At 47.3% G+C, this 16050-nt stretch overlaps 1 protein-coding gene across 2 annotated transcripts in view; it reads right to left on the bottom strand.

Moving 5' to 3' along the window:
- igsf9bb (immunoglobulin superfamily, member 9Bb) overlaps positions 1-16050 on the bottom strand; it is a 149286-nt gene that overhangs the window by 37946 nt on the left and 95290 nt on the right. For both annotated transcript variants that reach the window (XM_008282644.1, XM_008282643.1), the window contains exons 7-12: positions 12147-12292; positions 6186-6328; positions 5787-5927; positions 5575-5691; positions 5020-5170; positions 2074-2185 (exon numbers count right to left, since the gene is read on the bottom strand). In XM_008282644.1, coding sequence (XP_008280866.1) covers positions 2074-2185; positions 5020-5170; positions 5575-5691; positions 5787-5927; positions 6186-6328; positions 12147-12292 — 810 coding nt within the window. The remainder of the gene's footprint in view (positions 1-2073; positions 2186-5019; positions 5171-5574; positions 5692-5786; positions 5928-6185; positions 6329-12146; positions 12293-16050) is intronic.

The raw sequence follows: 16050 nt of genomic DNA, 5'->3' as shown, positions 1-16050 counted from the left end.
CTGATCCTGTGGACATCTCACTGAGCAACCATCAGACTAATCACCTCACGGCAGCAGTACGGTTGGTGCTTTATGAATTAACTCCTATAAATCCTGAGCTGTATTCTGTTTGTGATACAGAAACCAAACCAGAACAGTAGTATTCTCTGTAGTTGGTCTCCTTTCAGGCTACAGAACAACCTACACATGTGAGATTCTTCTTGCTTTCCACACATCATGGAACACAAGAGTAGTTTCTTGTTGACTGTCTAACTTGTTTCCACTTGTTTTACTTCTGGCCTCTGCTGGGTCCAAACCCATGTGTACTGACCAGGTTAAAGCTGCCACGTACTGCAGACATGTAGGCGTCGTGCATCACTTGCATGGTTTCTGAGAGCACAAGGCTTTCCAGTGAAGGTGGATCCACATGGAGACTCATGAACAGTCAGGTTCTGTTAACAGAAGCATTAGCTGCATGTCCAGCTTGGTCGCGGCCTAAAACGGACACTAGTGACCCGTGACAGTGGAACAGTGTGCAGAGCAGGAACTAAAACAGGAGCACTGAGACAGTCTGGTCGTCTGTTATGAGGTCTTCTAAAGTCTGACTTTTCATACTTTTCTATGAGTCAACAGTTCCGTGACATTGTGTTGGACTTCAGTGAGGACCAAACAAACTTCAGCGACGCCATCAGAGCCACACAGCTCAGCAGCAGCTCTCAGGTAAAAGGAGGTGTTGACACGACCTTATACAAGTATTTAATAGTGGTATCCTGTAATAAATGGTCTGCACTTATAGAGCACTTTCTACTTTAGCAGCATCGGGAGCAACTTCAGGTTCAGCGTCTTGCCCAAGGACACTTGGCCTGTGGAGGGGATCGAACCACCAACCTTACCATCAGAGAGAACTTTCAAAACTGAGCTTACAGCAAAAACTGGCTCCAGATGATCATTTGGCTTTTAGCAGCCGGACTGTCGCTGCAGGTCAGTGTAAAGTTCTGTCTTCTTCTTGCTGTGTTGCTCCCAGTAGAGCCCACTCTGTGGTAGAACGTCTTCTCAGATAAGACCTCATAGACTCTTCTGTGTTCGTAGCTCATGTATACGTACTCTGCTGGGCAGGTCGTTAGAAGGTAATCTTCAGCTAACTAGTTATTCTATTAACCTCTGAAAAGCTTCTAGAAGTTCAACCTGAGGTCTGTCACCTGCTTTGCAAGAAAATGGTGCAGTTTGGCCTCCTGTGATGTTTCATGTGTCTGCTAGCTGTGAGCAGTGTTTCACAGGTCAGTGAACGTTCATCAGAACTTTGTTCAGTTTCTTAATCTCTCCTCTCATGGATCAGCTGATGATCCTTCACATGCATCTGTGACAGCTTCTGGAGAGCCCAGCCCTCATGGTTGTCATTGTGTCTGTAGCAGCAGTGGAGCCTCAACACGTCGTCCACCACAGCAGCAACCTGAGAGACCAGTGCTTTGTTCACACCACGCCATGGAGGCAGCAGGTCTGTGCTCGCTGCCCCGTCATGGTCACATAGAGTTCTGTTAAAATCCACCAGCTCTGTTTTGTTGTTTTTATTCCATGTCCTTCACATCCTGCACACACCCATCAGACTCCAGATGCTGTCCTTACAGACCTGAGTTTAAACATCTCTTCATACTTGCTGAAGAAGCTGAAGGACTGAACACGACCAGCAAGATTCAACCCAGGATTTCACCACATTACACCTTCAACACTGGATATGTTAACAAGTGGAAACCACTTCAGAATGATTAAAACGATGAAGCATCACTCAGGCTAAAAGTGTTTGAACATTTCAGGCCTGTTTGCCAGAAGCAGCAGCAGCAAAGCAGCAGCAGCAGCAGCAGGACAGAAGAAAACTGGGTCATGTTCAGTTTAGTTGTAACTTTTTTCCTCAAGATATTCCAGGATTAGAGATGAAAACTCACTGACACGGATCTTCATGTGTTTTCCATCTCTACGTGTTCACAACTGTTCTGAACACAACCCTGGAAAAGACGCGGTCAGAAACAACAGAGGACGCATCGGAAGAAGAAAAAGCAGGAAGCAAAGCATGCTGGGATGACTCACACATGGCCGTACCAGACTGAGAATGTCTGCTGGAAGCCTCCGTCGTAGCCCGCCTCCCAGGACACGTTGGCCCAGGTGGAGGAGGCCGCCACGTGGACGCCGGTGGGGGCGTGGGGGCTTGTGCCTGTGGAGGGGAAACAGGAGGATGAGTCACCGAGTGGTTCTGATGGGCCACAGCGATCCACTTCACTGATCAAACCCATTCACTGCCAGCTGGTTTTCAAGTTTAGGTAATATGTATACATACAGGTAACATATAGGTGTGTATAGGTCACATGTTAAATGTTCCAGTTCCCTTGTTTGTCACTGGACTAAAGCCAAAGTCAAAGCAACAGGAAACCAGTCTGGAACCGGTTCCATGCAGTCATGTTCTGCTCTGATTTGACCGGCGTACATTCAGAGAAGAAGACCAACGTTCAGCAGGACAAAGACTGACAGGAGACCAGGACAAACCAAACCAACGCCTGCATGTAGACATCTGGCATGTCAGCTAACTCTGTCAGCTCAGGAGTGCTGGTCGCTGTCTGGTTTTCTACTGCGACCTGATCCAGAAATAGTTCCTCTGACAGATGCTCCTTTGGCCAATCAAGACCAAGAACACCTCCAAGCAGCACCAGCAGAACACTAACCCCGGAGTCACATCACTCCACCCAATGACATCACCTGAACCGCACGGCGGACTGCGTTCCACACCAGCACCACCATGTGTGTTCCTCACATGTCCGTTTAAGTCGTGTGAAGTAAATCATCCTCTTCAACACTTAGCAGAGCACACAACCTGAACAAAAGCTCCTTCTCTATTTTATCCTTTTGGAGAGCTACTCCAGCAGTCTGAGTGATGGACTGAGATGATTAAAACCACTCTGGTATCGGTGTGTTCACCATGAAGCTGGAGCAGGAGTAGAACAGCTCAGAACCTCTGAAGCTCACCATTCAAAGAAGCAGAAAACAGAGAAGCTGCAGCATCCAGAAGATCTCCACGCCAGCTGTTTGCAGAGCAGAACTTTGTAAGAACCACCAGGCTGGCGGTTACAACAACTGGAAAGTTGTGTCCGAGCCCGCTTAGTGTCCGAGCCTGCAGCAGAACCTACAGCGGCTGTACTGTACTGTCAGAACCCAGACGGCCCGCTCCATAGTGACTGTACGGTCTGTCAGGCTCCACCGGACAGGACCTGCTGCCCATGTCCATAAAAAGCATTCTGAGATGATGGAAACACAATGAGTGAGAGCTACAGGTGATGACACACCAATGAAAACACAATCATGAAGTTTCTTCTGAAGGATTCTCCAAATCCTCCTCACTGGTCCTCCAACAACCTCCACAGCATCTCTCTAACGTTAGTGTTAAAACAAACATTTCACTCTTTGTGTGGCTTTTCTTGCACTTTTCATTCCTGCAGATTTTTTACACAAAACATAACCGTCATTTGGAGCCAGAGGGGCTCCCCAGAGGTTCTGAGGTCTGCAGTTGGACCCTCAGAATTCTTGATGAGCAGCAGCCAAGAGCAGAAGTCAATGAGGCCAGAGGGACCTGCTCACAGAGCAAAGCAGCCCATAAAAGCCCTGCTTCTCCTTCTCTACAACAAATGACCTGTTCTATCACAGTGGCTGACTTTACTGCTGCTATGTTCTGCTTTCTAAGCTCAGCCACCGTTGACACACGTCTGCTGTTGATGCTGAGCAGGGCCGGCTGGATCCTGGGCGTAGTCTCTGCTAACACACAGGCTCTCAAAGGGTTTGACAAATTCAACGAAGCCCGTTGGATCATCAAAGCACCGGTGTGTCTCATTAAGATGTTCCCTCACAACAAACAATAAACCACACCGTCCATCATCCAGGAGGACGGCCTCTGATGACACGTTCAGGTCATAAGCGGTGTCCCACCTGAACTGACAGCGTCTGAAGACGAGCTTTCATAGCTTAGCTTCAAGAGGAGACGCAGAAAAAGGACTCAAGGTTAAGAAATGAGACAGTCGTCTCCCTCATATTCTGTTTCCTGACAAAAGAAACGAGTGTACAGTATGTCTGGGTTTCACAGACGACCTCCCAGACAGGAACGTCGTGATGCTTCCCCCCTACGCTGAAGGAGTCTGGGCCCTGCTAGGCTGAGGGGGGCATTTTTCTGGCTTTATTCGTTCCTTTAGAGAGAGAGGTCACTGCAAATCAACAGACAGTTGTTCTGAGGGATCACCTTCATCCTGTGAGGAAGCATCTGGACACTGATGGAGTGGTTCCTCTACAAAAGGATAATCATACAACACAACACAGGAGGAGCTGATAGAATACGATGCTTTGTTTTATATTAAATGATCCATCAGTCAGCAGAGAGAGCTGAAAAATCTAGTACGTACATGTTCCTGCTTTGCTTTTTGCTTCTTTTTTTTTTAACTGAAACATTTTAAATGCAGAATTTTAAAGTCACTGCTAAGAAGTATTCAGTGACATGTTTTGCAGGAATCAAGGTTTTTTTTTAATGATGCACATAAAGACTGTGGAGCACATTCAGTCCCTCCAGCCACCTGCAGCAGGGCTTCATGGGACATGTAGTAACTGTGGTTGGCTGAGAGTCAGTGAGCAGTTTGTCTGTGAGTGAACAGTTCAGAGAAGCAGCAGCACAGACGTCTCGTGGCCTCGGACTGACGGACGCTACGATAATGCCCAGCTGTTCACCGTGCAGCACAAGAACCAGGACTTGTGCAGACTCCTGGGACATGCTGCTTTAGCTTCAGTCTTTTAGCACAAAATCATGTTTCATGCATATTTAAGACTGAATTGCAGAATCTCATTTTAAAACAAGACAGCTTGAAACATGAGGAAGGCAGCCAGAGGGGGTGTTTTCACTCACTTAATTGGTTCGTTAGCTAGAGCTGAAAACATCCACCAGCCGACCAATCAGCAGTCACCAGCACCAACCTGATGTATGTAGCGTGTGTCGGTGTTCATGTGTGTGATTAATACCTATGACTTGGACGTGCGTGCTGGCAGTGATGCTCGTGGCAACGTTGGTGGCGACACACTCCCACTCCCCGTGGTCCTCCTTTGTGAGTGACTTCAGCTGTAAGCTGCCTCGGGGCAGAACATTGTGCTTGCTTTTACTGGGCTTCCCTACCTGCCGTCCAGCCGGGCCGTGGAGGGAAGGAGGCGGCCCATGAAAGAAAGGCAGAGAGGTGCACAGTATGTTGACACATGCAATATAAAATGCATTACTATTGCCTGCAGATTTTCAGTGAAAGAAAAAAAAGATATGAGCATTAAATCTCACATCTGCTCCAACAGAAAGCACACAGAGATGAATTATTGATTCCATAAAGCAGCAGTCAGTGAGCACGGCCTCATAATGAAGCAAACTACTGAGACAATCTAATGTCTTCTCTTGATTGCACATTTTATACACGTCAATAAAACGTGATTAAAAATGCTGAAACCACATCAAGCAGTTGAAGCAATTAAAACCTGAGCATCCACTTTTCTCAATGGAAAACACAAAGTGCTCACATGTGCAGAGCGTCCTACCTTCCTCCATGTGATGTTGGGAAAGGGGTCTCCCTCTGCCTCACAGGGAATGACCAGCTCTCTCCCAGCCTCCTGCCTGTACTCCCCTCCAGGAACCACTGAGAATTTGGGAGGGTCCTGCCCAGAGTGGAAGAGCCCCAACAGGTGAGTTAAACAGGTGAAGTTACTTCTCCTCCTGGATCCATACAACCCAGCTCATTAAATGTGCGTACCTTTAGCACCAGGGGAGCAGGAGGGGACCATCCCATGGTACCCAGGGCATTGTAAGGCATGCAGGTATAGGTGCCGAGAGAGTCCTCTGTCACCTCTGCCACACGGATGCTCCCATCGTCCATTTGGCTCCAACCAGGGTACTATGGATGGAGAACCGTCAGTCAGCACTGAGGATGATTTTATTATGCTAACGACATGCATCTGCAGCACCTTCACAGCTGTGAATAAATAACTAAAACGTCCTGAGTATGTTCTCATGAGCAAAAAGCAGAGAAGCTCACTGAAAGAAAAAGGAAAAAGGTGAAAAAGAGGAACGCTATGAAGCTTCAGCTGGAGAAAGGACGCGTTTGTTTCCAGTCTGAGGTGGAAACCAAAGCTGCAGCTCTGCAGCCGCTCACCTTGTCTATCCGTAGAGGGAGGCCATCTTTCTTCCACTTAACCAGAGTTACGGGGGGGTTGGCATCTACAGGACAGCGGATGAAGCCAGGCAGACCAATGGCCACGTAGATGACAGATGGCATGTTTACCACACGGGCAGGATCTGGTGAGAAACACAGAGCGAGAGGAACAACTGTTGGTGGTGTGGGGCATCCAGAGCCTGGTGGTTATCATCACTGTGTGCAGGAGCTTGGGAAATCACAGCGTTTATGGGAAACGGGCTCATCATGAAGTGATTAATGAATATGTGTGTTTGTGGAGCACAGCTGGTCTCAGAGCAGCGTTTGTGTGTGTTAGCAAAGAGTCTGCATATCAGCTTTATACCTGATCTGAACCCTAATGTGTGCTTTCCCTAAACTATCTGTATGTAGGCGTTGTTTTAACGTTGACTGAACGTCACTACAACCTGTTCTCAGGTCAAAAACATAAAAGATGGTTTCCTGCAACATGCTGTATAATCACTGAGTACGTTAGCACGCCCTCAGCTACAGCGCTCCTCATGTGTTCATGTTTAGCAGATCATTATCCATCTGAGCTTCTGCGTATATATATATATCTATATCTAACAATGACTAAATCAAAACAGATTATTAGTTTGTTTTTTTTTTTTTTTTAAAACAGTACAAACAAGTTAAAGCAGTTTTAGCTAAACTGGCTGCATAGTATGCAAATACTGCTTTGACTATTCACAGGAACATAGTTTGATGGTGTTATTTATCCATCTCATTCATGTTGAGTTACACTGAATGTGCCTTTAAATTGCTTCCAGGTGAATAGATAAAATAATACGGATTACATTTGTGTGGTCGCCACCAGTGGATGATGTTCATTCGTGTATGCATAACTTCAGTCCAGACCAGTTATCAGGACACTGGATGAGGACCAGCTATAACGGCTGATTCTACAGTTTGAAGTCTTCCTCTGAGCAGCGTGCCGGCAGGTCAACACTTTGACCGTCATAAAAGTATGATCAAGATCACAGTGTCCAGCTCAAACGTAAAATCAGACCACCTCCGTAACTAGTTCACAGTAATGTGTGTGTGCAGGGTTGGAGGTCAGAGGGATGCTTGGCCGTCTTCAGGGTGGAGCAGCAGCACCTCAAACCTCTTCAGGTGTTCCTGCTCCAATTAAAGACATTTTAGGAAACATGCTTCTGTTGACCTTGTCCTGAGTAAGAAGAGAAGAATAATGCTGCTGTCACCGTCTGTCTGTTGAATATGAAGCTAGCTAATGTCCACACTTTGGTTTCCTGCACATGAAACTAGTCCTGTAGTTTTGGACCGAGCCGGGCTCACTGTTCACCAGCTGCTGGATGTGGCCTCATATGGATCAGATAGAGTCTGAGGGTTCATCCATCTGCTGCGTGAGACAAAGCACCAATCCCTGAACATGAGTGTGAATCTGTCTGTGTGTTGATGTTTTAACCAAATTACAGACAACATACAGAAATCTCATCCAGTCACATCAGCTGACATCTGCTCAGGTCCATTTCTACATCTTCTCTACATTAGTGGCTCTTCTTTCACATTTTCCTTCTGTCTCAGATAATAGAGATGTGATACGGTTAAGCTTCACCCTCTGGCAAAGACAGACAGAACCAGAGTCCATCCAGCAAAAGAGACGAAGAGGAAGGAGGGAAGCAAAACTTCTTAAATCCACAGTTCTAAGGAGGAGTGGAAGCAGCGTGGCGCCTAAATGAGGTCAGGGAGGAGAGCTTCACAGCGGGACCGGCCGATAAGGATGGAGGAGGGGCGGCGCTATCAGCACGGCGGCGGGAAGGACGAGCGAGGCTGAGCGTGGGAAAGCAGGCAGGTGAGAGAGAGATGTGAGTGGATGACGTAAGGCGGAGAGGAGGACGAGGTGGTGGGCCTGTGAAGGAGGTGAGCGGGTGACTGCGTGACGCTCTGAGGTCCAATCAGACGCACTGCTGCCAGAACAACTTTGTACTACAGCAGCTGTCCTCTGCAGTCCAAAGCGCCGGCCCGCCAGCACTCTGCCGCGAGGAGCCCAGAGGAGCGCCGCCACCAGCACCACAGACGAGAACATCAGCCAAGTTTCTAAATATAGCCTCAGACAGCGCTAGCGCTCACGACACGCCGGCTCGCACTGCAAGGCGCTTCGGGGAAGTTATTCACCGGCGAGCACTTCAGGGAGGAAGACGGAGAGATTTCAGCAGAATGAGAGGGAGGAGAGAAACACATGGAGGAGTGTGATAGAGAAGGATGATAGAGGGATGATGGAGGGATGGAGAGAGGCAGAGGAACAATGAGAAGATGAAGACAGAGGCTGTGTCAGACTGCAGAGGGCTCTCTGGTCCTACAGCAATGATGTCATCCTCCCTTCTCTCACTCCTCCCTCCCTCTCACGGCTGGTGTTGCCTTCCTCACACACACACACACACACACACACACACACACACACCATAATCTAACGTACAGCCATCGACGGAGGCAGGAGAGCGAGGGAATTCAAAATGTCTGTTGCCTTGACTACTGGCCGGTTAGCGGTGGGCGAGGCGAACATCTCCGAGCTCGTCCTGCCTCGGCCCGTCTGCTCCCAACACGAGCCAGATGCGTTTTGAAAGTGACAAAATCACACAAGCTGGAGCTGGGAGTGACTGATGGACACATATAGTGCTGATGGGAGGAGAGAAATGAGGAGGCGGCGACCCACGGAGGAGACGAAGAGATGTGCTGGTGTTCACATGAATACATATACATACATGAGTACAAATGAGAAGCGAAGAGAGGGAACAGGAGGAAGCAAACATAAAACACATGGACAGAAGAAAAGTGTGTGTGAGAAGGCGAGCGGCTGTCTGGGTGGGATTAGGTGTTTAGCTGAGAGGTGAAGCAGAGTTAGCCTGGAGGCGGGTGAAGGGTCCAAATCGATTCCACGGTGCCGAGGACGGCAGCCTGTGTGTGTTCTCCAGCCAAACCAGACGATCCCTGGACAGCAGTGTCACATGTGGACGGACACAAACTGGGTCTCCTCTGAACAGATAGGATGAGGTTTATTAAACAAGACAGAGAAGTTTATCGTGTTTGGTTTCCCCTCCGATCAAAGCTAAAGCCGCAGAGGAACAATCCACCTGCAAGGCCTGGATTCTACAGGATGTTCTGGAAATGTGGGTTTCTGCTGGACCTGAGTTCATCCTGTTGGAAGTCTACCGACTTTATATTTAATAGCAACTTTGTAAATAAGCCAAAGGGACCAACCACAGGGAGGCAGGAGGAATCATGTATTAGCAACAACATTACAGAAGAAAAACCAAACCAGCCTCCTGACAGAACCTGACAGAACCTGACAGAACCTGACAGAACTCTGGACATCACAACCATCACATGATGCGTACACGAAGACTCAGAGAAGGAATTAACACTTTCTAACATTATTAACTAGCATCCATCCATCATCTCTACACCTTCATCCTCACTTGGGTCATGGGGGGCGGAGCCTATCCCAGCTGACTCAGGGTGAAGGCAGGTTCACCTGGACAGGTAACCAGTCTATCACAGGGCTACACTTAGAGACAGACAACCAAGCACACTCACATTCACACCTACGGACAATTTACAATCACCAATTAACCTCAGCATGTTTCTGGACTGTGGGAGGAAGCCGGAGAACCCGGAGAGAACCCACGCTGCACGGGGAGAACATGGAGACTCCACGCAGGAAGATCCCGGGTGTCCTCACCGGGACGCCAACCGGAGACCTTCTAGCTGCTAACGATGCTAACGATGCTAACCACTGAGCCACCTGCAGCCTTGTTAACGAGCATCCCAAATGAAAACACCAACAGAAGACATTTATTAAGGGTCAAACCAAAGCTGACTGATGTGTGACGGGTTCTCTCGCTAGATTTTAAAATGAGCATTTGTACCTTTGACCTGTTGAGTGAAAACAACCTTTATGGCTGATACTCCTACATCATAACCAAACACATCACCACCATCTGATCCACTCTGTTACCAATATAATCATATATATAACAGTTCAACTGCTGTACTGATCCATGTTATGGAAAGAAGAAACTCACCATTCTGACTTTAAGGCAGAAACCTAGAAGAACACGAGTATTTAAAACCTACAGCCCTCCTCCTCTAAACTCCTCCCACCGCCAGAGAATTCGCTTCAATGCACAAAGATAGCAAAGCTCAAACTTAACGTCCACGTACGGCTCCACCCAGGATTCACACCCTAACCTCCATCCAGCCCACTGTGCCGCCATATGCTGCCGTTCCCTACGGACTCTGATGCTATTTATACTATCCCACCTGCTCTGGGTGAAAAGTCCTGTGATTGGCTGAAATCCCCTGAGAGAAGGTATATTTTCGAAAGCCTGAAACGGATCCAGGAGGAGGTGCAGCCGTCTGGTTTCTTCTCAGGCCACTTGAATCACCTACAACATGCTGACTGCCCACTCCGGCTCCCATGTCCGAAGCCTTTCATGAACATTCCACCCGACCAAACATCCCTGAACTCAACAGCTCCACAGCTGGAGACCAGAATGAACAACCTTGAAGTCTACGGATCAGAGACCCCTGGAGAGTTTTGAAGTAAAGTAAGTCTCTTGTCCCCATCACAGGTTAGTGACGTCTGAAAAGACACAGACATTTTTATTTCCACTTAGTCCAAACAGTTTAAAAGAGAGTCCATACCAGCATCACAACAACGAGCCAGCGACACCGATGTCACTGAAGCTGTTCTAAATATCCTCAGCAGCTAGTTTACCGAATGAGATGCAACAGAAAGTGACACAACGCTGCTGCATCTATTGTAATCAGGGCTGTGTGATGCAGCCTCTTCATTAAACGTCTGCAGCCGGTTCTGTTCTAATGGACGCCCCAGGACAAGCAAAGGGTTGAGACGTAAAGGTCTACCGGCCTCAAAGTTGAAAGTTTTCTTCAAGTGCAGTTTCCATCACCGTCACATACTCATGAAGCTGTTCTGATGCCGACCACAACTGGACAGAAAGACCAGGAGCTTCCCCGTCCTACAGAGGAGACGCTGAGCAGTCAGCAGCCTCAGAAGCCAACAGGCTGCAGCCCATGTCCATGCTTCCTAAAGCAGCAGGCACCTCTCAGCATCAGCTGTTGGGAGGAGACTGAGTGGATCAGACCTTCATGGTGGAGCTACTCAGGAAAACCAGAGAGAGCTGCACAAAGAGTGGACTTGATCTCTGGTCTGACCAGCTGTTTCCTTCAGAAATGATGACGTGTGGTTTGTACGATGAGCATGGAGGAGGGGCTTATGTGTTAGAACAGGTCCAGACTCTTATCAGAACCTCATGATCCTGGATGAGACAATGAAGAGTGAGTGAAGCTCTAATCACCACAGACGCTGCATTGCTTTGTGATGTCTGCAGTTTGTTTCTACACGGCAGGAAATAGTAAAACACAGGAAACAAAACTCGACTGACTTCTCATTACAGATTAAATCCTTTTGCAGCCTCTAAAAACTCATCAAACACAAAGAGACTCTTTCAGAACCGTCTCACAGTCGGTGGTTTGCTTGGTGATTGTCATTTGACATGTCCCCACCGTCCTGAAGACGTATCAGGGGTTCCTATCTAAGAACATGATTGTTTCTGACCTGGTTCTCATTAGTTATTGTTATCAGGACATATATGGGACGAGAACTTCAAGCGTGATAAGTTTGGTATAAATGCTAATAGAAGCTAAGTGTCTCCTTTAAACATAGAGCACAGGTAAATGTGAGGAGCTCTGACGATGGAGCACAACAGGCCTTAAAGCACAAAGTGAAAGTAGGTCAGCTGTTTGCACTGTTACAGGTATTCATTTGCAGCTGCTTTATTTTACTGTATATTTATTGTTTACATTATATTTGTTGTGGTTTGTTGCACCAACCCACCAGAACAAACCCCTGGTACTGTATTGTGAAGTCCAGATACTCACATTGCACTGATAGGTAGGCAGAGGCAGTTGGTGGTCGGCCCAGGCTGTTGCTGGGTGCACAGGTGTATTTCCCAGCATCCTCTGGCTTGACTTGGGCGATGATGAGGGAACCGTCGATGAGAATACTGACTCTGCGCTTCAGGTCACTGTGGAGATGGAGGGAAGAGAAACGTTTGGATCAGTCAGGTGAACCAGGCAGGAACCCGGTGGAACACTCTGGAGCTCCGGCTGTCTGACAGACCAAAGCTTTGGCTGTGCTGCTGCTGAATATTGTCTCTGAGAAGTTATTTCAACACATTCTTTTGTCCATCATCTCCGGGAGAATATTGATGGACAGCTGCACATGTACAGCACCAGTCATATATGATGCAAGACCTGTGTGAAGATGATGACAATATATTTAGCCGGTGCATGTTTTCTTGCTCTTTCTGCTCATTTCCCAGTGGCTGTGTAGCTCTGACTTTGATATAAATGATGTTCGGCTGCCAGCCTGATTCATGATTCACAGCAGAACGACTGGCTGCAGAGGAACTGTAAGTCTACAGGCTTCAAAGGTAGCTCCAAATCACACGACTGTGTATTCCCCCTTCTTATTAGTTACCCCCCTAAAGCACAGAAATAATTTGAGTATACCAGTGTGGGGCTGATGGATTTATTGATAGCCATCCCCAAGATTTCTGATATATAAAAACTCCATAAAGCATTCGGTTTGTAGCCTGTGTGCTGGAACAGAACCGGGGATCACAGAGATGTGGCTGCTCGCTTGACTTAGCGTCACACGCAGTGGCTTCAGATTTCTCAGCTGCACATCCATCCTACAAAAATCCTGCCACGCATAAGCCTGAGTCAGTCACATCTGTAAGTAGTGGGATGCTGTCAGGTGGACTTAAATGCATTTTTGAGGAACTGATTCAAATTAAAGATGTAAGTAATAAATGATCTATAGTATGTAGAGTCCCCATTTTCACCTGTGGACACATGTGTAGGTTGTATGTGATGACGACAGGGTTTGGAAAGCATGTTGTTGAAAAAACAAAGAACTTTTTTCTTTTTCATTTTTTATGATTTTTGTCGTTCTGAGTGTGTCATAATGCAGAAAGACATCCTGAGGAGTCTCTCTTTCTGGCCATGGTTGTGCTGCTTCACCTAAAGCTGCAGGACTTCAAACTGCAGTGAAACACGACCCCAAACTGAAGACGTGTGCGACAGAAGAACCTGCTGAGGTTTCAGAGGGTTAACCTGTTCAACAGGTATATCTGAGTAACTTCACTCAGATTACCCACAGTGCAGCAGAGATCCATGTCCATGCTCCTGGTTTGGCATGAAGCTGAGAAAACCCTGATGATAACATAATTTACTCTGACGGCATCAAGGCTGTGTTTTTGGAGGATCTCTCTCTGGCTCTGAAAGTCAAACCTTTACAATCTTGGAGAACCTGAGGTCTGGAGGGAGCTTCAGCTGAAGAACAGCCTCTAAACGTCCAAAACTCTGATATGCTGAGTACAATGTTGGCTTAAGTGCAGGTGTGACTGTTATTCATTTATGTTAAACAAGACACATCGCTTTGCTTTGTGTTTAGAGGTTCTCTGTGGTAAAGCAGCTCTATGGTCAGAGTGATGAAATGATGACAGCACTAAACAAGAGGCCTCACTGCTGTTTGCTGCTCTGTCTCCTGGTTGTGCTGCACATCATCTGTTCCTCCCCAGAGGAGAATCCAAACTAATTCAGACGACTCTTCTTTGTCCAGTCGATTTCTCCCCAAAATAAATGAGCTCAGTTTGACATCAATATGAGGTTCTGACCATGTTCTCATGCTTGTTTAATTCAGCCCTCCTCTAATCACAGCCTGATCCCAGTTTAGGATCTTAAAATGCTCCTTTCTTCAGTTCCTGCACTGATCTCCTGAAATAATCAGCGACTAAGGTATTTGTAAGATCCAAAAGAAAACGTGATTGGTTTAAAGATCAACCTGCACAAAAGACCTCGTCTCTCCTCAGATCTACACACAAACTCTGGTTTCAACTGATTTGTCATAAATCAAAACATCTAGTTTCTTATAAATAAATAAAAACATCTCCATCTGTACGTCTGCTCCTCATATGTCTCAAAAACCAGCAGTGATCTACATCTGACCCGGTCTGTGGACTGATATGGACCCACCAAGTGCAGCACTGAGTCTGCTGTGGGTTGGACCAGCTGCGGCCTTTTAATGTTGTTGTTTGTTGTTGTTTTGTTTGTTTCTCAGACTGACCCACCGGCTGTGACGTCTGCCTCTGCTGATGCTACCTGCTGCCTGTGGTGTCATCTATGGTGGTGATGTTCTCACCGTTACATCAAATAATCACTGTTCAGTGCATACTTTTTACTGTGCACATCTGTTTGGATGGAAGTTTAATTCCTGTTTCTTTTATAAGTCTGCAGACAGTTTAGGAGGACCAGGTGGGACCTCAGTCGCCTCCAAGTAAGATGTATTGATGGTTGATGAGGAAAAGAAAAGACCAGCGTTCCTCTGGCTCTCCTCCAGGCTCTCCTCCAGGCTCTCCTCCAGGCTCTCCTCCAGGCCCACTGGATGCTCTCAGCTGGAGAGAGGTCCTGCTACCTGGTGACCAGCCTCTTTCAGTCGTCAAGGCAACAGATGTCACTGACATAGGATGATGTGTTTCTGCTAACTGAACACAGAACACACGGCCGTGGAAGCAGAACCACATGAACACGGATCATCTGTCATGGCTTCTGCTTTACAGGCAAACATGGAGACTGTAAAATGAAAACTCAAGCTCTGAGTTCTGGTTCTGGTTCTGAGTGATGGAAAACTGACAGCCGGGTCCGGCCAACAGGACAACTACGAAATATGAGGAATCTGTACGTTTGTCTGTGAAGACTCTCAGTCCTCCAGGTCCTGGTTCTTCTCCTGGATTAATGGTAGCAGCTGGACCTGCTTGAGTTCCTTGAAGACGTTCCACCTCTGATCCAAGAGGCTTCATCAGCTCTGACTGACTAGTCAGGAGGTCCACATACTGACATCATTAGGGTCTTGGTGGCTCGGTGTGGATCTGGGTTCATCTTCCTGGGGAGAGATCTGAGGACTGAGCTGTAAACAGGTGATGCCTCAGACCTCCACCTCTGCTGAGGGATGGTCTTTCCAGGTGGACACAGATGGCTTCTTTCAGCCCTCTCTCAACCCATCGATGGTGGAGGTCTGAGGCATCCTGTTTACAGCTCAGTCCTCTTCAAACGAGAGAGGCAGTATTTCAGGGATTCCTCTTCACTTTGGGACCAGACTGCTTGGATCAAACTTTACCTTCATGTACATGTGACAGATGTTTCTAAGGGCAAACTTCTAGATGTTCTGCTGTAAAGGCCGCTTACATTTTTATTTCTGGTCATAATTTAATAATAGTTTTGTTGGCATGAAATGACAACACCAGTAAACAGGAAAAGCTCCCGTCTGTCTTTCTATCCTGCACATATGCATGAGCGCTGCTTCCTCCCTGTCGACTCCGTCTTCTTCAGACAGTGCACTGGAGCAGACCTTGATGCAACGTGATGCATTGTGAATGTGCATCATAAAGCCAACTTAACTTCAAGCTCTGCTGCCTGTGGGCCACTCTCTGCTTAAGTAGAATGGACAAGTGCATTGTCTCTGTCCGAACAGCTTCCAAGCATCGGCAGTGGAAATGTCAGCGCTTACGGTGATGCGGGGAGACTGACATTTCTGGAGATCCATCAAACAAGAGGAGCGGCATTTCCATTCTTAAGTTGATTTATTCAACATCTAAAACCATCTAAAACCATGAACCTTCAGCCACGGAGACGTCTGTTTGTCTAAAAACTCATCAGAGTGAATCATGTCGGCTTCATCTTCTCTCTACACGTTTCTAGAAAGACTTGCAGGAGGACACTC

This window comes from Stegastes partitus, unplaced genomic scaffold (assembly GCF_000690725.1).
Source record: "Stegastes partitus isolate 25-593 unplaced genomic scaffold, Stegastes_partitus-1.0.2 Scaffold280, whole genome shotgun sequence".
In the NCBI taxonomy this organism is placed as follows: Eukaryota; Metazoa; Chordata; class Actinopteri; family Pomacentridae; genus Stegastes; species Stegastes partitus.
The sequence above is the reverse complement of the archived record's forward strand: the minus strand, read 5'-3'. Positions and strand labels throughout refer to the sequence as shown.